General features: G+C 44.1%; 1 protein-coding gene across 1 annotated transcript in view; it reads left to right on the forward strand.

Annotated features, from left to right (window-relative positions):
• obscnb (obscurin, cytoskeletal calmodulin and titin-interacting RhoGEF b) overlaps window positions 1-19,286 on the forward strand; it is a 696,366-nt gene that overhangs the window by 120,660 nt on the left and 556,420 nt on the right. Inside the window, exons 12-14 of the mRNA XM_080214757.1 lie at window positions 7,254-7,529; window positions 15,715-15,990; window positions 17,685-17,951. Coding sequence (XP_080070883.1) covers window positions 7,254-7,529; window positions 15,715-15,990; window positions 17,685-17,951 — 819 coding nt within the window. The remainder of the gene's footprint in view (window positions 1-7,253; window positions 7,530-15,714; window positions 15,991-17,684; window positions 17,952-19,286) is intronic.

A 19,286-nucleotide genomic window follows, 5' to 3' on the forward strand; every position in this document is an offset into this window, starting at 1 on the left:
AGAGAATTCCAGAGATTCACCACCCTTTGAGTGAAGAAGTTCCTCCACAACTCCGTTCTAAACTGCGCCCTCCCTTATCTTGAGGCTGTGCCCTCTAGTCCTGCTGTCCTTTCTGAGCGGGAAGAATCTGTCTACCTCTACCCTATCCTTCCCTTTCATTATCTTATACGTCTCTATAAGATCCCCCCTCATCCTTCTAAACTCCAATGAGTACAGACCCAGTCTATTTAATCTCCCTTCATAGTCTAACCCCCTCATCTCCGGTATCAGCCTAGTGAACCTCCTCTGCACTCCCTCCAAGGCCAAAATATCCTTGCGCAAGTGCGGCGACCAAAACTGCACACAGTACTCCAGCTGCGGCCTCACAGTGCCCTGTACAGTTGCAGCAAGACCTCCCTGCTTTTATATTCTATCCCCCTTGCTATAAAGGCCAGCATCCCATTCGCCTTCTTGATCACCTGCTGCACCTGCAGACTGGATTTTTGCGACTCATGCACAAGGACCCTCAGGTCCCTCTGCACCGTAGCATGCTGCAGCTTTTCGCCCTTTAAATAGTAATCCCTCCTACTACTATTCCTGCCAAAGTGGATAACCTCACACTTGCTAACATTGTACTCCATCTGCTAGGTCCTCGCCCACTCGCTCAGCCTATCTAGATCCCTCTGCAGACTTTTCACACCCTCCGCACAATTTGCTTTTCCACTCATCTTCGTGTCATCAGCAAATTTCGTCACCCTACACTCAGCCCCCTCCTCCAGATCATCTATATAAATGGTAAATAGCTGAGGCCCCAGCACTGACCCCTGCGGCACTCCACTAGTTACCAACCGCCAATCAGAATAGCACCCATTGATACCAACTCTCTGCCTCCTATTAGACAACCAATCCTCTATCCGCGCGAACACCTTACCCCCAACTCCATGCCCCCTAACCTTCTGAAGCAACCTTTTGTGCAGCACCTTATCAAACGCCTTTTGAAAATCGAGAAACACTGCATCTACCAGTTCCCCTCTGTTTACCGCACTAGTCACATCCTCATAGAATTCCAATAAATTCGTCAAACACGACTTCCCCTTAACGAGTCCGTGCTGCGTCTGCTCTATCAAACAATTCTTCTCTCGGTGCCTCGCTATTTCTTCTTTGATGACGGATTCAAGCATTTTTCCAACAACAGACGTTAAACTAACTGGCCTATAATTCCCTGCCTTTTGCCTGCTACCTTTTTTAAACAGTGGTGTAACATTAGCCGTTTTCCAATCTTCCGGCACTTCCCTGGAATCTAGCGAAGTTTGGTAAATAATCACTAAGGCATCCACTATCACCTCAGCCATTTCCTTCAGAACCCTGGGATGCATTCCATCCGGTCCTGGGGACTTGTCCACCATCAGTCATAAGAACATAAGAAATAGGAGCAGGAGTAGGCCATCTAGCCCTTCGAGCCTGCCCCGCCATTCAATAAGATCATGGCTGATCTGTTGTGGCTCAGTTCCACTTTCCCGCCCTCTCCCCATAACCCTTAATCCCCTCTCTTATCAAAAACCCATCAACCCGCTTCTTAAAAATATTTAGCGAGGCAGCCTCCACCACTTCAACGGGCAGAGAATTCCAGAGATTCACCACCCTTTGAGTGAAGAAGTTCCTCCTCAACTCTGTTCTAAACCGCCTCCCCTTTATCTTGAGGCTGTGCCCCCTAGTCCTACTGTCTTTTTTGAGCGGGAAGAGTCTCTCCACCTCTATCCTATCCATCCCATTCATCATCTTATACGTCTCAATGAGATCTCCCCTCATTCTTCTAAACTCTAGCGAGTACAAGCCTAGTTTATTCAGCCTCTCCTCATAGCTCAACCCCCTCAACTCCGGTATCAGCCTAGTAAACCTCCTCTGCACTCCCTCCAGGGCCAAAATATCCTTGCGCAGGTGCGGCGCCCAAAACTGCACACAGTACTCCAGCTGCGGCCTCACCAATGCCCTATACAGCTGCAGCAAGACCTCCCTACTTTTATATTCAATCCCCCTCGCTATGAAGGCCAGCATCCCATTCGCCTTCCTGACCACCTGCTGCACCTGCAAGCTGGGTTTTTGCGACTCATGCACAAGGACCCCGAGGTCCCTCTGCACCGTCGCCTGCTGCAGTTTTTCGCCACGTAAGTAATAGTCCTTCCTACCATTCTTCCTACCAAAGTGGACCACCTCACACTTGCCAACATTAAATTCCATTTGCCATTTCCTGGCCCATTCGCCCAGCCTATCTAGATCCTTCTGCAGACTCTCCACACCCTCCGCACAATTTGCCTTTCCCCCAATCTTGGTGTCATCAGCAAATTTCGACACCCTGCACTCGGTTCCCTCCTCCAGATCATCTATATAAATGGTAAATAGCTGAGGCCCCAGCACCGACCCCTGGGGCACCCCACTAGTCACCAACCGCCAATCCGAATAGCACCCATTGACCCCCACTCTCTGCCTCCTATTTGACAACCAATCCTCTATCCACGCTAACACCCTACCCCCAACTCCATGTCCCCTGACCTTCTGCAATAACCTCTTGTGAGGTACCTTGTCAAACGCCTTCTGAAAATCCAGAAAGACCACATCCACCGGCTCTCCTCTATCCACTGCCCTAGACACATCCTCATAGAACTCCAGTAAATTTGTCAGACACGACTTCCCTTTAATGAAACCGTGTTGCGTCCGCCCTATCAAGCAATTCCCTTCAAGATGCCTCGCAATTTCCTGCTTAATGACGGATTCTAACATTTTACCTACCAGTCCCGCTAGTCGATCAAGCACTACCTCTCTAGTGACAGTAATCGCATTCAGGCCCTCAACTCCTACCATCCTTCTATCTTTAATATCTGGCAAACTATTTACGCCCTCCTCCGTGAAGACCGAGGCGAAAAACTTATTTAAGGCCTCAGCCATTTCCTTGTCTCCCACCACTAAATCCCCCCTCTCATCCTCTAAGGGTCCAACATTCACTCTTGCCAGCCTCCTCCTCTTTATATATTTGTAAAAACTCTTACTGTCCTTTTTTATATTTAGTGCTAGTTTTGCTTCATAGTCTATCCTTCCTTTCTTTATCAACCTCTTAGTCAGTAAATGAGTAAATAACAATGGGTGTTTTTTTAACCAAGCTTGTCAATGTTATTGGTCCTCTTGCATATTCTGTTATAGAAATACAAAGAAATACCAGCATTGGTCTTCAGAGACGCCCTGAATAAAAGCTTTCAACAGAGTAAAACAATTGCTGCATTCTTCAAACTTGTTGGTACATTTTGACCTGCCTAAGGAACTGTGTTAACCTGCATTGCCTCTCCATATTGCATTGGTATGTTGTTGTCTCATGAATGACGGATCTGAAAGGCCAATAGACTAGATCTCAAGAGCTGTCTCATAGGCTGAAAAAGGTTATTCACAAATTGAGAAAGGACTATCAATAGTTTTTATTATCAAGAAATTCCACAGTACTTTTTCTGGGAGGCACTTGCCCATCCTTTCTGACCACAAACTGTTCTTGGGTCTTTTTAAAGAAGACAAGGCTATTCCGCCAATTGCATCAGCAAGAATTCAACATTGGGTGTTAATTCTGTCCACCTGTGAATATATATTCAAACACCAAACTGGAATACACATAGTGAATGCAAATGCACTTAGCCACCTACCTTTACTAGAAAATATTACAGCTGCTCCAGTACCACAGGAAATTGTTATGGCATTGAATTTTTTGGACATGTTGCCACTTTTGGTGAAGCAAATCAGGTACTGAACCAATCGGGATGCACTTCTGCCCAAAGTAAAACATGAGATATTACAGGTGGAGCCAATGAGCCAGTTTTTGAAGAAATGAAACCACTTGTACATACAAGCATGAATAGAGTTACCAGGTTGGCATCATTTTCTGGGGAGCAAGAATATTTGTCCCTGTATTAGGCAGGGGACCACTTCTAATGGTAACTCAAAGATGAAGATGCTCACCAGAGGTTATGTGTCGTGGCCATGCATTGATGCCAATACTGAGATTTGGAAATTCCCTGAAAAACTTAATTTATAATTGACCAAATTCATGTACTAAATGTTTAATTATCTGGGACTCTGTGAAGTGAGTATTCACATTTGTATAAAGGGACTGAGGGGGAGGGAGGGGACGGTTATTGTCCTTTTAAGAATCAATCTTAAAGAATCAGTCAAAGCAAGGGTCGTGTGCCCTGGGCAACCAATTGGGGAGCAGGGTGGGGGAATCACCCTGGTAAAGTGTGGGCTTGGACTCAGCATCTCGGGTGCTGATTGCAGCCACAAGGCCGCAAACCTCTGTATAGTTTTAACATGTAAATAAATGAATTGTGTTGTGTCTAAACTCGTGAATGAGCATTTTTACGGCTTTGGATCTTTGTTGCTGTGGCTTCATGGGTCCCACCGTACAGTGCTGTCTACATAAACTCTGGTGTGTGGCACCAAGGAGAAACACAGCTACCCAGGCATTGTCCTGATTCGAGATGGTGACACAGGTGGGTCTGGGGTCCAGCAGAATAATGCTGTGCATTACAACCAGTTCAGCATGGAGATGGAGGCAGGAACTGGTCTTCCCTGGCAGAGTGGTGAACAGCACATCAGTCGTAGCATAGCACTATTGCAGAAAGCTGTCGTATTCAGTTTGAAGTTTCTTGCAAATTGAGGACAATCTTATGCACACCACTCTTTAAGAATAGGGTTTTAATTTCCTGCTGGTGTGACACAAGATTAAAAAGCCTGACGGAATGTCAATGGGCAGCTCTTTTAATGAGCCTTCATGAAATGCCAGTGACATTCATGCCACTAACTAGTGGGAAGACAGACACACCATTCATCTGCCTTTGGGAGAATTGCAGTGTGATTCTACACTGGTGTGTTTCCTATTTTTTGGCTCCTGCTAGATTCTCCACTTCTGCCACTAAAGCTGTCACGGGTAAGAGGGGAGAATTCAGCCCATAATCTTGTGGTAGCGGCAGAGACCAGATATGTTTCGTGCTGCAGAGGCATATCTTCCATTCCTGGCATAATTAATTATGCATTTGGGGATTTTGCAGGGCAGGCTTGATGGCACACATCCTCCCATCATATTTAAAATGCGCCCAACATAACTGACCCTCCATTAAATAAATAAGTTGCTCCTCCAGGTACATGCTGAGGCTCCAGGGGCCAGGGTTCCTGGTAGCATCCATCCTGAGCTCCAGGCCTTCTTCAGGTAGGTCCTGGCTTTTGCATGTCAAGTTGGTCAAGACATATACTGTAGATTGGCCAAGCTAAATTGCCCTTAGTGTCCAAAGATGTATAGATTAGGTTTGCTATGAATTAACCATAGCAAATGCAGGGGGTTACGGGGATAGGCCAACAAGTGGGGGCCTGGTGGTGCCTGGGTAAGATGCTCTTTTGGAGAGTTAGTGCAGATTTGGTGGGCTAAACGGCCTCCTTCTGATCTGTAGGGATTCTATGGTTTTCCTGTTGGTGTCGTGGAGAATCGGGCATGGGGGCAAGTTTGGGTTGGGCATATATCAGCATACTATCATTGGTTGCAAATTGGTTTCACTGTGACCTCCAGTGAGATTCCTAATCCACCATGCCGGCAGCATCGGAAAATCCCACTGTCAATTTACTCTGGTGTGAAACTGATGTTTTGGCCTTCACCCCCTACTTGTTCCACACATCCACTGGTCATTTATCCCATCAGCAAGAGCACGGGAGAATTCCAATCCCTGCCTGCTTTCTCAGATGGGTATAAAAGATCATGCGATTCAATTCAAAGAAAAGCTAGGAGGTTCTTTTTGTATTTTGGCCGTCACTTATATTTTAACCATCATCACTGAAATAGGTTATCGGTTAATTTACCTCACTGCCTTTGTAGAATTTTAATGTGTGCTGTGTACATTTTCTTAAGTTACATGTGGCTACATTTCAGAATTATTTAGTTGTGAAGAGCCTTGTTATAGTGTGGTGGAAGTAACATAGAGACAGTACGAACTCACATTTTGTGGCACCATTGTTATAGTGCCAATAAGGGGATTGGTGCTTCCCAGGTCCTGACATTCATCCTGTATTCCCTTGCCTTGTTTGTCCTGCCCAAGTGTATCTACGCATACTTATCCAGCTGAATTGCATTTGCCACTGATCAGCCCATCAGACTAGCCCATCTAGATCCTCCTGTAATGTAAGCTTAGCCTCCTCACTATTTACCACTCTACCAATTTTCATATCATCCACAAATTTACTGATCAATCCCCTACTTTTCTCGCCTGAACCAACATTGTGCACTTTTGGAAAGCAGCACATAGCAAATAATCCCCTTATTGGCTCTGGACCAGTTGGATAAGTATGCGTAGATACACTTGGGCAGGACAAACAAGGCAAGGGAATACAGGATGAATGTCAGGACCTGGGAAGCACCAAGAACCACTGGTCCCTTAAGAAAGCAGCACAGGTGGATAAAGTGGTTAAGAAGGCATATGGTATATTTGCTTTTATTAGCCAAGGCATGGAGTTCAAGAACAGGGAGGTTATGCTGGGAACTTTGGGCCATAGCTAGAGTATTGTGTGCAGTTCTGGAATCCACATCATAAGAGAGATGTCAGAGCACTGGAAAGGATGCAGAGGAGATTTATCATTATATTGCCTGGGCTCAAGAGTTTTAGTTATAAAGGGAGATTGTATGGACTGGTGTTGTTTTCCTCGAAGCAGAGGAGACTGAAGGGGGACAGGACTGAGATGTATAAAATTATGAGCAGCGTAGACAGACAGGAAGAGGCCTTTCCCATTGGTGGAGGGATCAATGACCGGGGGGCGTAGTTTTAAGGTAAGGGGGCAGGAGGTTTGGAGAGGATGTGAGGAAATTCTTTTTCACCTAGAGGTTGGTAGAAGTCTGAAACTCACTTCCTGAAAGGGTGTTGGAGGCAGAGATCCTCATAACATTTAAGAAGGATTTAAATGTGAACTTGTGATGCCAAGGCATAGAAGGCTATGGACCAAGTGCTGGAAAATGAGATTAGAATAGCTGGGTGGTTTGTCTTTGAGCGGCGCAGACATGGTGGGCCATGAGGCCATTTTCTGTGCTGTATGACTCTGTAAGGAAACATAGATATGTTGATAGAAGATAGACAGGTTCGAAGAGAAGCTGGCTAGGTAGGATTAACAGCACCAAAAGGGGTGGTCTTATTAAGCCTAACAACATCTTCCTATTTTGAAAAATTCTTGGTTTTGTTATCAGTGGAAACTTCTGTTTGCAGAACCAAAGCCAGTGTTTGCCAATAAAGAATCCATTCAGAATGAAGTCAAGGTTCGAGCAACAGAAAATGCTATTCTCAGCTGTGAAGTGTCCGATCTTAAAACTGAGGTCAAATGGTCCAAGGGTGGAAAATTTCTCAGTCCCAGTCAGAAGGTTAATCCCGAATCTGATGGTAGAATTCGAAGACTTATTATTCGGAATGCAGAGTTAAAGGATAGAGGCAATTATATCTGTGAAGCAACTGGAGAGAAGTTGATTTTCCATATTGAGGTTACAGGTTAGTAATCATTAATCATTGCTCATGGGATTACTGTCTAGTTTTCATTTTTTTTTGTTTGTTGGAGGTATTTACAGAGGTAATTATTACCTCTTGCATTGTATTTTTCTAACAAATGTTTGGAATTCTTTGGCATTTCTCATTTTTCCACTGTTGTACCCTTATCATATGAATGATGAAAAGCTTGTTTAAGTGAGAAAGACCAGTAATCATTTGGAAATTAAGTTTTTTGCCCTGCTTGCATTCCTCTATTATTTTCATTAGTCTAATGCTAACTGAGAAGAACATATTTCTCTGGTGTAGTATTGTTCCTACCTCATTTGAAATGACCATCAAAAAGAGCACTTACAATTCAACTATTCTGTTCAGTACATATTTCCCATGGACAGACTGCCTCCAGATAACAGATTTCACTTAACTACCTTTGCTGCAATATAAGTATAACATTGGACTAATTATTAGAATGTTATAATCTGAGAGGATGTTTCCTCTTGTGGGGGAATGTAGAAATAGGGAGAACAGTTTAAAAATAAGAGGGTTCACATTTAAGTAAAAGATTAACAGGAATTTCTGAATACATGAATAGGATGAGAATGGAAGGATATGGACTGCATAAGTTTTAGTTTAGGCAGGCATCATGAGATTTAGAGGGCCAAGGGGCCAGTTCCTGTGCTGTACTGTTCTTTGTTCTTCTTTGTTCTATTTCTTTATTTATTTATTAATGTCACAAGTAGGCTTACATGCCTAGATGCTCCTTAAATGCCACTATTATACCTGCTCCCACCACCTCCCTGGGCAGCGTGTTCTAAACATTCACCAATCTTTGTGTAAAAAACTTGCCTCGCACATCTCTAAACTCTTCCCCATGCACTTTAAACCTATGTCCCTGAGTACTTTATTTTTCTCCCCTAGGAAAGAGCACTTGACTTCCACTCTGTCCATGCCACTCATAATCTTATAAACTTCTATCAGGTTGCCCCTCAACCTCTGTTGTTTCGGAGAGAACAAACCAAATTTATCCAACCTCGACTCATAGCTAAAACCCTCCAGACAAAGCAACATTCTGGTAAACCTCTTCTGCACCCTCTCCAAAGCATCCACATCCTTCTGGTAGTGTGGCGACTAGAATTATACACAATATTCCAACTGAGTCCAAACTAAGGTTCTGTACAGCTGCAGCATGGCCTGCCAATTTTTATACTCGATTCCCCAATCGACGAAGGCAAGTATGCTATATGCCTTCTTGACTACCTTATCCATCTGCGTTGCCACTTTCAGTGATCGGTGGACATGTATGCCCAGATCTCTCTGCCAGTCAATACTCCTAAGGGATTTACCATTTACTATATAATTCTTACATGCAATGAACCTTCCTAAATGCATTATCTCACATTTGTCCGGATTAAACTCCATCTGCCATTTCTCCGCCCAAGTCTTTAACCGATGCTGTATCTTCTGACAATCTTCACTGTCTGCAACTCCATCAATTTTTGTGTCTTCTGTGAGCTTACTAATCAGACCAGCTACGTTTTCCTCCAAATCATTCATATATACTACGAACAACAAAGGTCCCAGAACTGATCCCTGTGGAACACTACTAGTCACAGCCCTCCATTCAGAAAAGCACCCCTCTACTGCTTTCTTCTGTCTTCTATAGAATCATAGGAAAATTACAGCACAAACAGGTCCTTTGGCCCACAAGTTGCCCCGATCATATCTCTACCTACTAGGCTTACCTATAACCCTCAATCCTATTAAGTCCCATGTACTCATCCAGAAGTCTCTTAAAAGACCCTATTGAATTTGCCTCCACCACCACCGACGGCAGCCAATTCCACTCACCCACCACCCTCTGAGTGAAAAAATTATCCCTGACATCTCTTTACCTACTCCCAGCACCTTAAACTTGTGTCCTCTTGTGGCAGCCATTTCAGCCCTGGGAAGAAGCCTCTGAGAACCCACCCGATCAATACCTCTCAACATCTTATACACCTCTATCAGATCCCCTCTCATCCTTCGTCTCTCCAAGGAGAAAAGACCGAGCTCTCTCAACCTATCCTTATAAGGCATGCCACCCAATCCAGGTAACATCCTTGTAAATCTCCTCTGCACCTACATCCTTCCTGTAATGAAGCGACCAGAACTGAGCACAGTAGTCCAAGTAGGGTCTGACCAGGGTCTTACACAGCTGCAGCATTATCTCCCACTCCTAACTCAATTCCTCGATTGATGAAGGCCAGTACACCATACGCCTTCTTAACCACATCCTCTACCTGCGAAGCCGACTTGAGAGTCCTATGAACCCGGACCCCAAGATCCTTCTGATCTTCCATACTGCTAAGAGTCTTACCTTAATATTGTATTCCTTCATCCCATTGGACCTGCCAAAATGTACCACTACACATTTATCCGGGTTGAAGTCCATCTGCCACTTCTCTGCCCAGTCTTACATCCTATATGTGTCACGCTGCAACTTCTGACATCCCTCCAAACTATCCACAACATCTCCAACCTTCATGTCATCGGCAAACTTACCAACCGGTCCCTCCACTTCCTCATCCAGGTCATTTATAAAAATCACAAACAGCAAGGGTCCCAGAACAGATCCCTGGGGCACTCCACTGGTGACCAACCTCCATGCAGAAAAGGATCCATGTACAACTACTCTCTGCCTTCTGCGGGCAAGCCAGTTCTGGATCCACAAAGCAACGTCCCCTTGGATCCCATGCCCCCTCACTTTCTCAATAAGCCTTGCATGGGGGACCTTATCGAACACCTTGCTGAAGTTCATATAAACCACATACACTGCTCTTCCTTCGTCAACGTGTTTAGTCACATTTTCAAAAAACTCAACCAGGCTTGTAAGGCACGATCTGCCTTTGACAAAGCCATGCTGACTACTTTTGATCACACTATACTTCTCTAAATGTTCATAAATTCTGGCTCTCAGTATCTTTTCCATCAACTTACCAACCACTGAGGTTAGACTCACCGGTCGATAATTTCCTGGGCTATCTCTATTCCCTTTCTTGAATATAGGAACCATATCCGCAATCCTCCAATCCTCCGGAACATCTCCTGTCTCCATCGATGACGCAAAGATCATCACCAGAGGCTCTGCAATCTTTTCCCTCGCCTCCCACAGCAACCTGGTGTACATCCCATCCGATCCCAGCAACTTATCTATCTTGATGCTATTCAAAAGCTCCAACACATCCTCTTCCTTGATGTCCACATACTCGAGCTTTTCAGTTCACCACAAGCCTGCACTACAACCACCTAGATCTTTTTCCACCGTGAATACCAAAGTATTCATTGAGCACCTTTGCTATTTCTACCGGTTCTATACAAACTTTCCCACCATCACATTTTATAGGTCCTATTCCTTCACATCTCATCCTTTTACTCTTCACATATTTGAGAACGCCTTAGGGTTTTCCTTAATCTGACCTGCCAAGGCCTTCTCATGACCCCTTCCGGCTCTCCTTATTTCCTTCTTAAGTTCCTTCCTACAAGTCGTATACTCCTCTAAATCCCCAATGTTACCTAGTTCCTTGAACCTTTTGTATGCTTTTCTTTTCTTTTTGACTAGATTTCTTACAACTTTCATGTACTATGGCCAAACTAGTTCTGTATCCATCTTGCCAGCTCTCCTCTGATCCTGTCTGACTTCACCTTTCATACCAGTCTACCATGAGATACCTTGTCAAAGCCTTCACTGAAGCCCATGTATGTAACATTCTCTGCTTTTCCCTCATTGATCATCTTTGTCATTTCCTCAAAAAACTCGATCAAGTTAGTGAGGCACAACCTCCCCTTCACAAAACCATGCTGCCTTCCACTAATAAGTCCATTTATTTCCAAATGTGGGTAAAGTTTCCAAATGTGAGTAAGCAGTCGTTGAGTCTTTGGAATTTCAACATGTCATGTGTTATTGTACAGATCATCCTGCATTCCTTGTTCCTCACCCCTTTTACTCAGCAAAGCACTGTGCCGTACTGTCTCACGATCTTTCCCCATATCTCTCTGTGCATCTGCTCTTACCTTGCTTTGAAAACAAGATTTAATGCAGAAAAATGTCACAAAGGGTTATAAAGTACAAATTCAAAGGCAAGCAGTGGACAATTACAGGATGTGAATACGATGGAGATAGGTTTTAAAGAAGGAGTTAAGGGAAGCAAGAAAGGTGGAGAAGTGGAGGAACTTTAAGAGGAAATTTTAGAAAGTGGATCAAGGTGACTGAAGGTTTGACCATTAACGTGAGTTTAAACGAGGGAGGGCTGGATTGGAGGATCAGAATTTAGAAAATGTTGGGGGTGGTTACACTAATGTATGGGTGAAACTGTGGAGGAATTTAAAAACAAAGACAAGGAGCACGATCTTACTGGCTTGCCACGTCGGTCGATCAGTGTAACGAGCTGGGAAGATCGCGGGTGAAGATAAGATGTGAATCGATTTGCTATCCTACTGCTGCTGAGATCTCTGGGCATGAAGCTGATTAGCGAGAATTAAAACTACTTACCTGCTCCCGCATGGCATCTTCCAGCCTCCTGGACTCTTAATCACTACTGGTCTCCACCAGTGGAAACAAGGTGCCAGGGTGATTGGAGGCCATTGAAGCTTTCGAGTGGTAGGGGGCATAGCCAGGCAGTGCCAGCCTAGTATGCCCACCTGGTACCCTGGCAGTGCCTGGTTGGGCGCCATAAGTGAGCCGCGCAATGCCAAATGGGTAGGACCTGAGTAGGGGTGGGGCCTGAGTGAGGGGATGGGGCTATGATGAGGGAAGGCAAGGGGGACTGTGAAAGGAGCAAAGCTATACAAAGAGAGTGGGTTTCCAAGAGGGGAGCTTGCAAGGCAGGCCTGGAAGGGGTCATGACGGGGATGGGGAGGGAGGCAGCATGTTGGGGATCTGTTAACGGACTCATCGAATGGAACCTGATGCTCTATGCTGGTGACTCCTGTGGGTGCTGGCTATGCCGCTGATGATGGAGGGGGAGGGAGTTGGGGATCTGATGTCTGTGAGGTGAGGAGGAGGTCTCCCAGTTCATACATTGATTGGGGCGCCCTGCACAATAGCATCTCAGCGCTCTGCAATCAGCTTCCCTAGTTTACTTAAGCTCTTCCCCTTCCCGACAGAGTTTGGAAAGGTTGCAGTGCCAAACCCGCCCAAAAAAGTGGTGTGCAACACTCCTGTTTTCAGACTTTTATGAAACTTCAAGATTTTTTGGGACGATTTCCACCAAGAGCTTTAAATTTATCTATTGAGGACCAATATAGACCGTGTTGACTATCGAAGACAGAGCTGTTATAACACAATTTGATGAATGTCCGGTAAAGAATGGGAAATTTATGGATGAGCTGCAGTTTTTGATGTGAGTGAGAAGATTATAAGTAGAGCATTTGTGTAATAACGTGTGTATTTTATGAAGACGTAAATGAGGATTTCAGCAGCAGATGTAACAATTAGAAATGAAGGTGGGAGATGTTCTGAAACTGATGGCAGTGTTTCTGATGGAGAAGAGAATGATGGCCATTTCAGTCTCCTGACAAGAACTGAGATGAATTCTGGGGAAATGTGGAGAATAAAAATGTGGCAAATTTATTTTACAAAATTTGGAATTATTAAATTGGTGTCTCTCCAAACTTTGCTAACTTTGGGTTGGCATCACTGATTAGATTTAAGAACGAAGAACAAAGATCAAAAACAGCCCGGGAAACAGGCCCTTAGGCCCAACGAGCCCCTGCCGCCATTTTAACACTACCAGTCCCCCACTCCACCCATGACCCTTATCTATTGTTTTATGGCCATCCACATTGAGGGAAACTAATTTAGGGACAACTTATTACTGCCAGTCAGCCTAATAGCACATCTTTGGGGCGCGGGAGGAAACCGGAGCACCTGGAGAAAACCCACGCAAGCACGGGGAGAATGCGCAAACTCCCACAGACACTGGCCCAAATCCATGTGTCTGCACAGCAAACAGTGATAGTCACTGAGCTGTTGTCTTGCCCAGCATCTGGTCCAGTTTAAGCACACACTAACGATATGAAGCCAATCTCGAACATTCAAGAGCAGCCCAAGTACGACCCATCGTGTGTATGCCCCTCGTTGGACAACAAGGTGGACCGACTTAAAACCTGTGAATGAAAAGAGAAAAAACATTATTATCATACCATATCCATTTACCTTACCAGGGACGCCCCAATGCTAATGAACCTTATTTAAAACAATCTCCTATATCCACCCGTCTCCAACCCACTCATGTGCCTGTCTAAGTTACTCTTAAACAACTCTAGCATGCTTGCCTCCACCATCTTACTTGGCAGAGCATTCCATACCCCCACTACCCTCTGTGTGAAAAACCTCCCTCTAATATCTGTGTTTTACCTCTCCCCCTTCACCTTAAGCTCATGGCCCCTCGTACTGTGTGTCTCTAACATAGGAAATAACTTACCTCTGTTTACTCTATCTATACCCTTCATAATCTTATATACCTCTATTAGATCCCCCCTCAGTCGCCATCTTTCAAGGGAAAACATCCCCAATTTGTTCAATCTTTCCTCATAACCCAGTCCTTCCATACCAGGCAACATCCTGGTAAACCTCCTCTGCACTCTCTCCAGAGTCTGCACGTCCTTCCAGTAGTAAGGCGACCAGAACTGGATGCAGTACTCTAAATGCGGCCTAACCAACGTTCTATACAACTGCAACATTAGACTCCAGCTCTTACATTCTATACCCCTTCCTATAAAGGCTAACATACCATAGGCTTTCTTCACAACCTTCTCCACTTGTACTGCCACCTTCAAAGACTTGTGCACTTGCACCCCCAGGTCTCACTGCGATTCTATACTCCTTATGGGCTTACCCTTTATCATATAACTCCCCCCTACATTATTCCGGCCAAAATGCATCACCTCACATTTATCCGGATTAAACTCCATTTGCCATATATCTGCCCAATATACCAGCCTATCAATATCCCGTTGTATTGCCAGACACTGCTCCTCACTGCCTGCCAATCCAGCCGTCTTAGTGTCATCAGCAAATTTGCTGATCACACCACTTACTCCCTCTTCCAAGTCATTTATATACACTACAAAGAAAAGAGGCCCCAGTACTGAGCCCTGCGGCACACCACTAGTGACAGACCTCCAGCTAGAAAAGGACCCCTCCACTACTACTCTCTGTCTCCTCTTTGCAAGCCAGTTCTCAACCCATCTAGATACCTGGCCCTGTATCCCATGAGCCTTAATCTTTTCTACCAACCTACCATGAGGGACTTTGTCAAACGCCTTACTGAAATCCATATAGACGACATCAACGGCTCGCCCTTCGTTGACCATTTTTGTCACCACCTCAAAAAATTCTACCAGATTCGTAAGGCAAGACTTCCCCTTTACAAAGCCATGCTATGTATCCTTAATCAGATTGCAACGCTCTAAGTGCTCATACATCCTATCCCTAAGAATCCTCTCCATCAACTTGCCTACCACTGACGTCAAAATCACTGGCCTATAGTTACCCAGGTTATCCCTCCTACCCTTTTTAAACAATGGTACCACGTTCGCTATCCTCCAGTCCTCTGGGAGCTCACCTGTGTCCAAAGAAGAGACAAAAATTTGTGTCAGAGGCCCAGCAATCTCATCTCTCGCTTCTCTAAGCAGCCTAGGATAAATGCCTTCGGGCCCTGGAGATTTATCAGTTTTAATGCTACCCAAAAGCCCTAACACTTCTCCCCTCATAATCGATAGATCCTTCATTTGGTCTACCTCTCCCTCGATGACCGTACCAGACATCAAGCCCCTCTCCTTCGTGAATACCGACGCAAAGTATTCATTCAGGATCTCCCCCATTCCCTCAGACTCTAAGCACAATTCCCCTCGTCTGTCCCTGAGAGGACCGATTTTACCCCTAGCCACCCTTTTGCTCCTAACATAGGAGTAAAACGCCTTTGGATTTTCCTTAATCCTATCTGCCAAAGCCATTTCATGCCCCCTTTTTGCCCTCCTAACTCCCCTTTTGAGATCCCTCCTACTCTCTCTGAACACCTCCAACGCTCTCTCCGTTCCCAGTTGCATAGACCTGACATACGCCTCTCATTTCTTCCTAACGAGGTCTTCTATATCTCTTTATCTTTAACACTTTCTCTCCAGTGTACCAATTAAACTTTCCTTATTGCAGAACTTGGAACAGCTTTTGCCAATAAAGATTCAGTTCAGAAGGTGGTGAATGTTCAACAATTAGAAAATGCAACTCTCAGCTGTGAAGTGTCACAGTCTAAAACAGAGGTCAAATGGTTCAAAGATGGAAAACTGCTCAGTCGGAATAAAAAGATGAAACTTGAATCTGATGGTAAAATTCGGAAGCTTATCATTCAGAATGTGGAGTTGAAAGATAGGGGTGAATACATATGTGAAGCAGCTGGCGAGAAACTGACCTTCAGCATTCAAGTTACAGGTTAGCAACTGTTGAAGGTTCCCAGCATTTGTTGTCCCTTTGATAATTTCAATGTTTGTCTCAACATTTTGATAAATGCTGTCAATGTAAAAATCCAATCCTGGTGTTCCTCTTCTCCCCTTCCATTTTCACTCATCTAATTCTATTTTGGGAGATTGCTAGTTCCAAAAATATATGGCAACATTTTCCTCCCTCCGCAGCTTTGGTGGCTGTATGTTGTGGGGATTTGGGTTCAAATCCCACCACAGCAGATGGTGGAATTCAATGTCAGTGAAAGATATCTGGAATTAAAAATCTACTGATGACCATGAAATATTGTCAATTGTCAGAAAAACCCATCTGGTTCACTAATGTCCTTTAAGAAAGGTAATCTGCCATCCTTATCTAGTCTAGCCTAATGTGACTCCAGAGCCACAGCAATGTGATTAGCTCTCAACTACCCTCCAAGGGCAGCTAGGGATGGGCTATAAATGCTGGCCAGTCAGCAATAATCAGGTCCCACAAAAAAGTGAAAAAAAAATTTGTCTTTCTGCAGTAGAAATTGAGAGAACAAGTGCTTGTAATATTGTAAGTAATAGTAACCCTGAGGACAGAAACAGCCCTTACATGAGTAATCAGTTCGTTTTATGAAAACATTGATTGGCTTAAGACTGTTTTAGGAAAAACAGATAGAACATAACATAAGAACATAAGAAATAGGAGCAGGAGTAGGCCATCCAGCCCTTCGAGCCTGCCCCGCCATTCAATAAGATCACGGCTGATCTGTCGTGGCTCAGTTCCACTTTCCCGCCCTCTCCCCATAACCCTTAATCCCCTCGCTTATCAAAAACCCATCAACCCGCTTCTTAAAAATATTTAGCGAGGCAGCCTCCACCACTTCAACGGGCAGGGAATTCCAGAGATTCACCACCCTTTGAGTGAAGAAGTTCCTCCTCAACTCCGTTCTAAACCGCCCCCCCTTTATCTTGAGGCTGTGCCCCCTAGTCCTACTGTCTTTTTTGAGCGGGAAGAGTCTCTCCACCTCTATCCTATCCATCCCATTCATCATCTTATACGTCTCAATGAGATCTCCCCTCATTCTTCTAAACTCTAACGAGTACAAGCCTAGTTTATTCAGCCTCTCCTCATAGCTCAACCCCCTCAACTCCGGTATCAGCCTAGTAAACCTCCTCTGCACTCCCTCCAAGGCCAAAATATCTTTGTGCAGGTGCAGCGCCCAAAACTGCACACAGTACTCCAGCTGCGGCCTCACCAATGCCCTATACAGCTGCAGCAAGACCTCCCTACTTTTATATTCAATCCCCCTCGCTATGAAGGCCAGCATCCCATTCGTCTTCCTGACCACCTGCTGCACCTGCAAGCTGGGTTTTTGCGACTCATGCACAAGGACCCCTAGGTCCCTCTGCACCGTCGCCTGCTGCAGTTTTTCGCCATGTAAATAATAGTCCTTCCTACCATTATTTCTACCAAAGTGGACCACCTCACACTTGCCAACATTAAATTCCATTTGCCATTTCCTGGCCCATTCGCCCAGCCTATCTAGATCCTTCTGCAGACTCTCCACACCCTCCGCACAATTTGCCGTTTCCCCAATCTTGGTGTCATCAGCAAATTTCGACACCCTACACTCGGTTCCCTCCTCCAGATCATCTATATAAGATAGATGTTCACTAAAATTATGTTTTTTCTCACAGAGTTACCTATCTTGTTTACAAAGAAGCTGGAAAATGTGAATGCGCTGTGCAGTGAGACGGCTGTGTTTACATGTGAATTAAATCAAGCAAAGGGCGATGTCTTGTGGCGACAAAATGGAACAGAAATCAAACCAAGCCGAAGGCTAAAAATACGGGCTGATGGACAAAAACGAAGTTTAACTATTTGTGAAGTAGCTGCTGAGGATGAAGGAGAATACCTGTGTGAATCAAAGGATGATGTTACAACTGCTAAATTAACCACCGAGGGTAACGCCTTGTTAAATTTTCAATCCACTTCAATAAGCAAGTTTTGTCATAGTCAAATATTTTCCTAAGAGTAAGCTGAGTTTGCCATCCCCCTGAGCTTTAGTAATTAAGGTTCTGATTTTATAGTTAATCATTACAATTAATTACCTTGCTATATTCATAGTTATCCTATAACTGAAAAAAATGTATTTGTATCATAAAGTTTTTTTGTGCTTTTATAAGGAAGTTTTTCTTGAAAAAAGAGAATGCAGATTCACTTTTTAATACTTAAAGCATAAGCAAAACACCAAAGCATAAACAAAAGTCAAAACACTGGCTGCTAAAAATCTGCCATTAAAAGAACAAAATCTGCAATAAAATCTCTGCTGAGTGTTTCCAATATTTTCTATTTATAACCGAAAGGTCTAACTTTGTAAAAGAAATCCCCAGATAGGTTAGAATGAACAGTCGATTCACATTTGCTACATTCCAGGAAGTGCATTCACTTTGTATATTGTGTTTCTTGGTTAGCATTGGCAATCATTGCTAATATAATTTGGATACTTTTTTTTAAATGAAGACTAATATAAAAATGAAAGGTACTACCAGCAATAGTACAATGTAATAATATTTAAAGTTGAATTAAACTCACATGGAAGCAGTTTCTTTTGAGTATGCTTCTTCCCAGTTCCATTGTGAAGTATTGCTCCAGAAATCTGTCTTGCCATTTGTAAAATGTCAATTTTCTGGTGTCACAGAGGCCTGTCAGTTTGGGTTTTCTCACCAGAACTGCTCTGATATTACAGATGGGAAAGAGCTGTTTCCTCTCATAACTATTCCTTGAAATAGCCTTGGATTCTTGCAGATAGTCGAAGAGCTCTTTGCAGCCTTTTAATTTATTTTTTAATGGAATGTGAGCTATGCTGGCAAGACTAGTATTTGTTTGTCTAATTCCCTTGAGAAGGCAATGGTGAGACGTATTCTTGAACCACCGAAGTCCATCAAGTCCATTTGACTACAATGCTATTAAGAAGGGAGTTCCAGTATTTGATTCCATGAAAGGTGGAGGTCAACCAGTATGCTTACATGCCATGAAAGTTTTATGTCCTGGACCTAACTATATTCAGTTTCGTCGTGTCCTACGCTCAACCATCTTCATCAATGCTGCTTCATCAATGACCTTCGGTCCAGCATAAGGTCAGAATTGGGGATGTTTGCTGATGATTGCACAATATTCAGCATTATTTGCAACTTCTCAGATACTAAAGCAGTCTGTGTCTATACGCAGCAAGACCTGGACAACATTCCAGGTGGCAAGTAACATTCCACACAAGTTCTAGGCAATGAGCATCTCCA

Source organism: Carcharhinus amblyrhynchos, chromosome 2 (assembly GCF_965287045.1).
Source record: "Carcharhinus amblyrhynchos chromosome 2, sCarAmb.v2.hapA, whole genome shotgun sequence".
Classification (NCBI taxonomy): domain Eukaryota; kingdom Metazoa; phylum Chordata; class Chondrichthyes; order Carcharhiniformes; family Carcharhinidae; genus Carcharhinus; species Carcharhinus amblyrhynchos.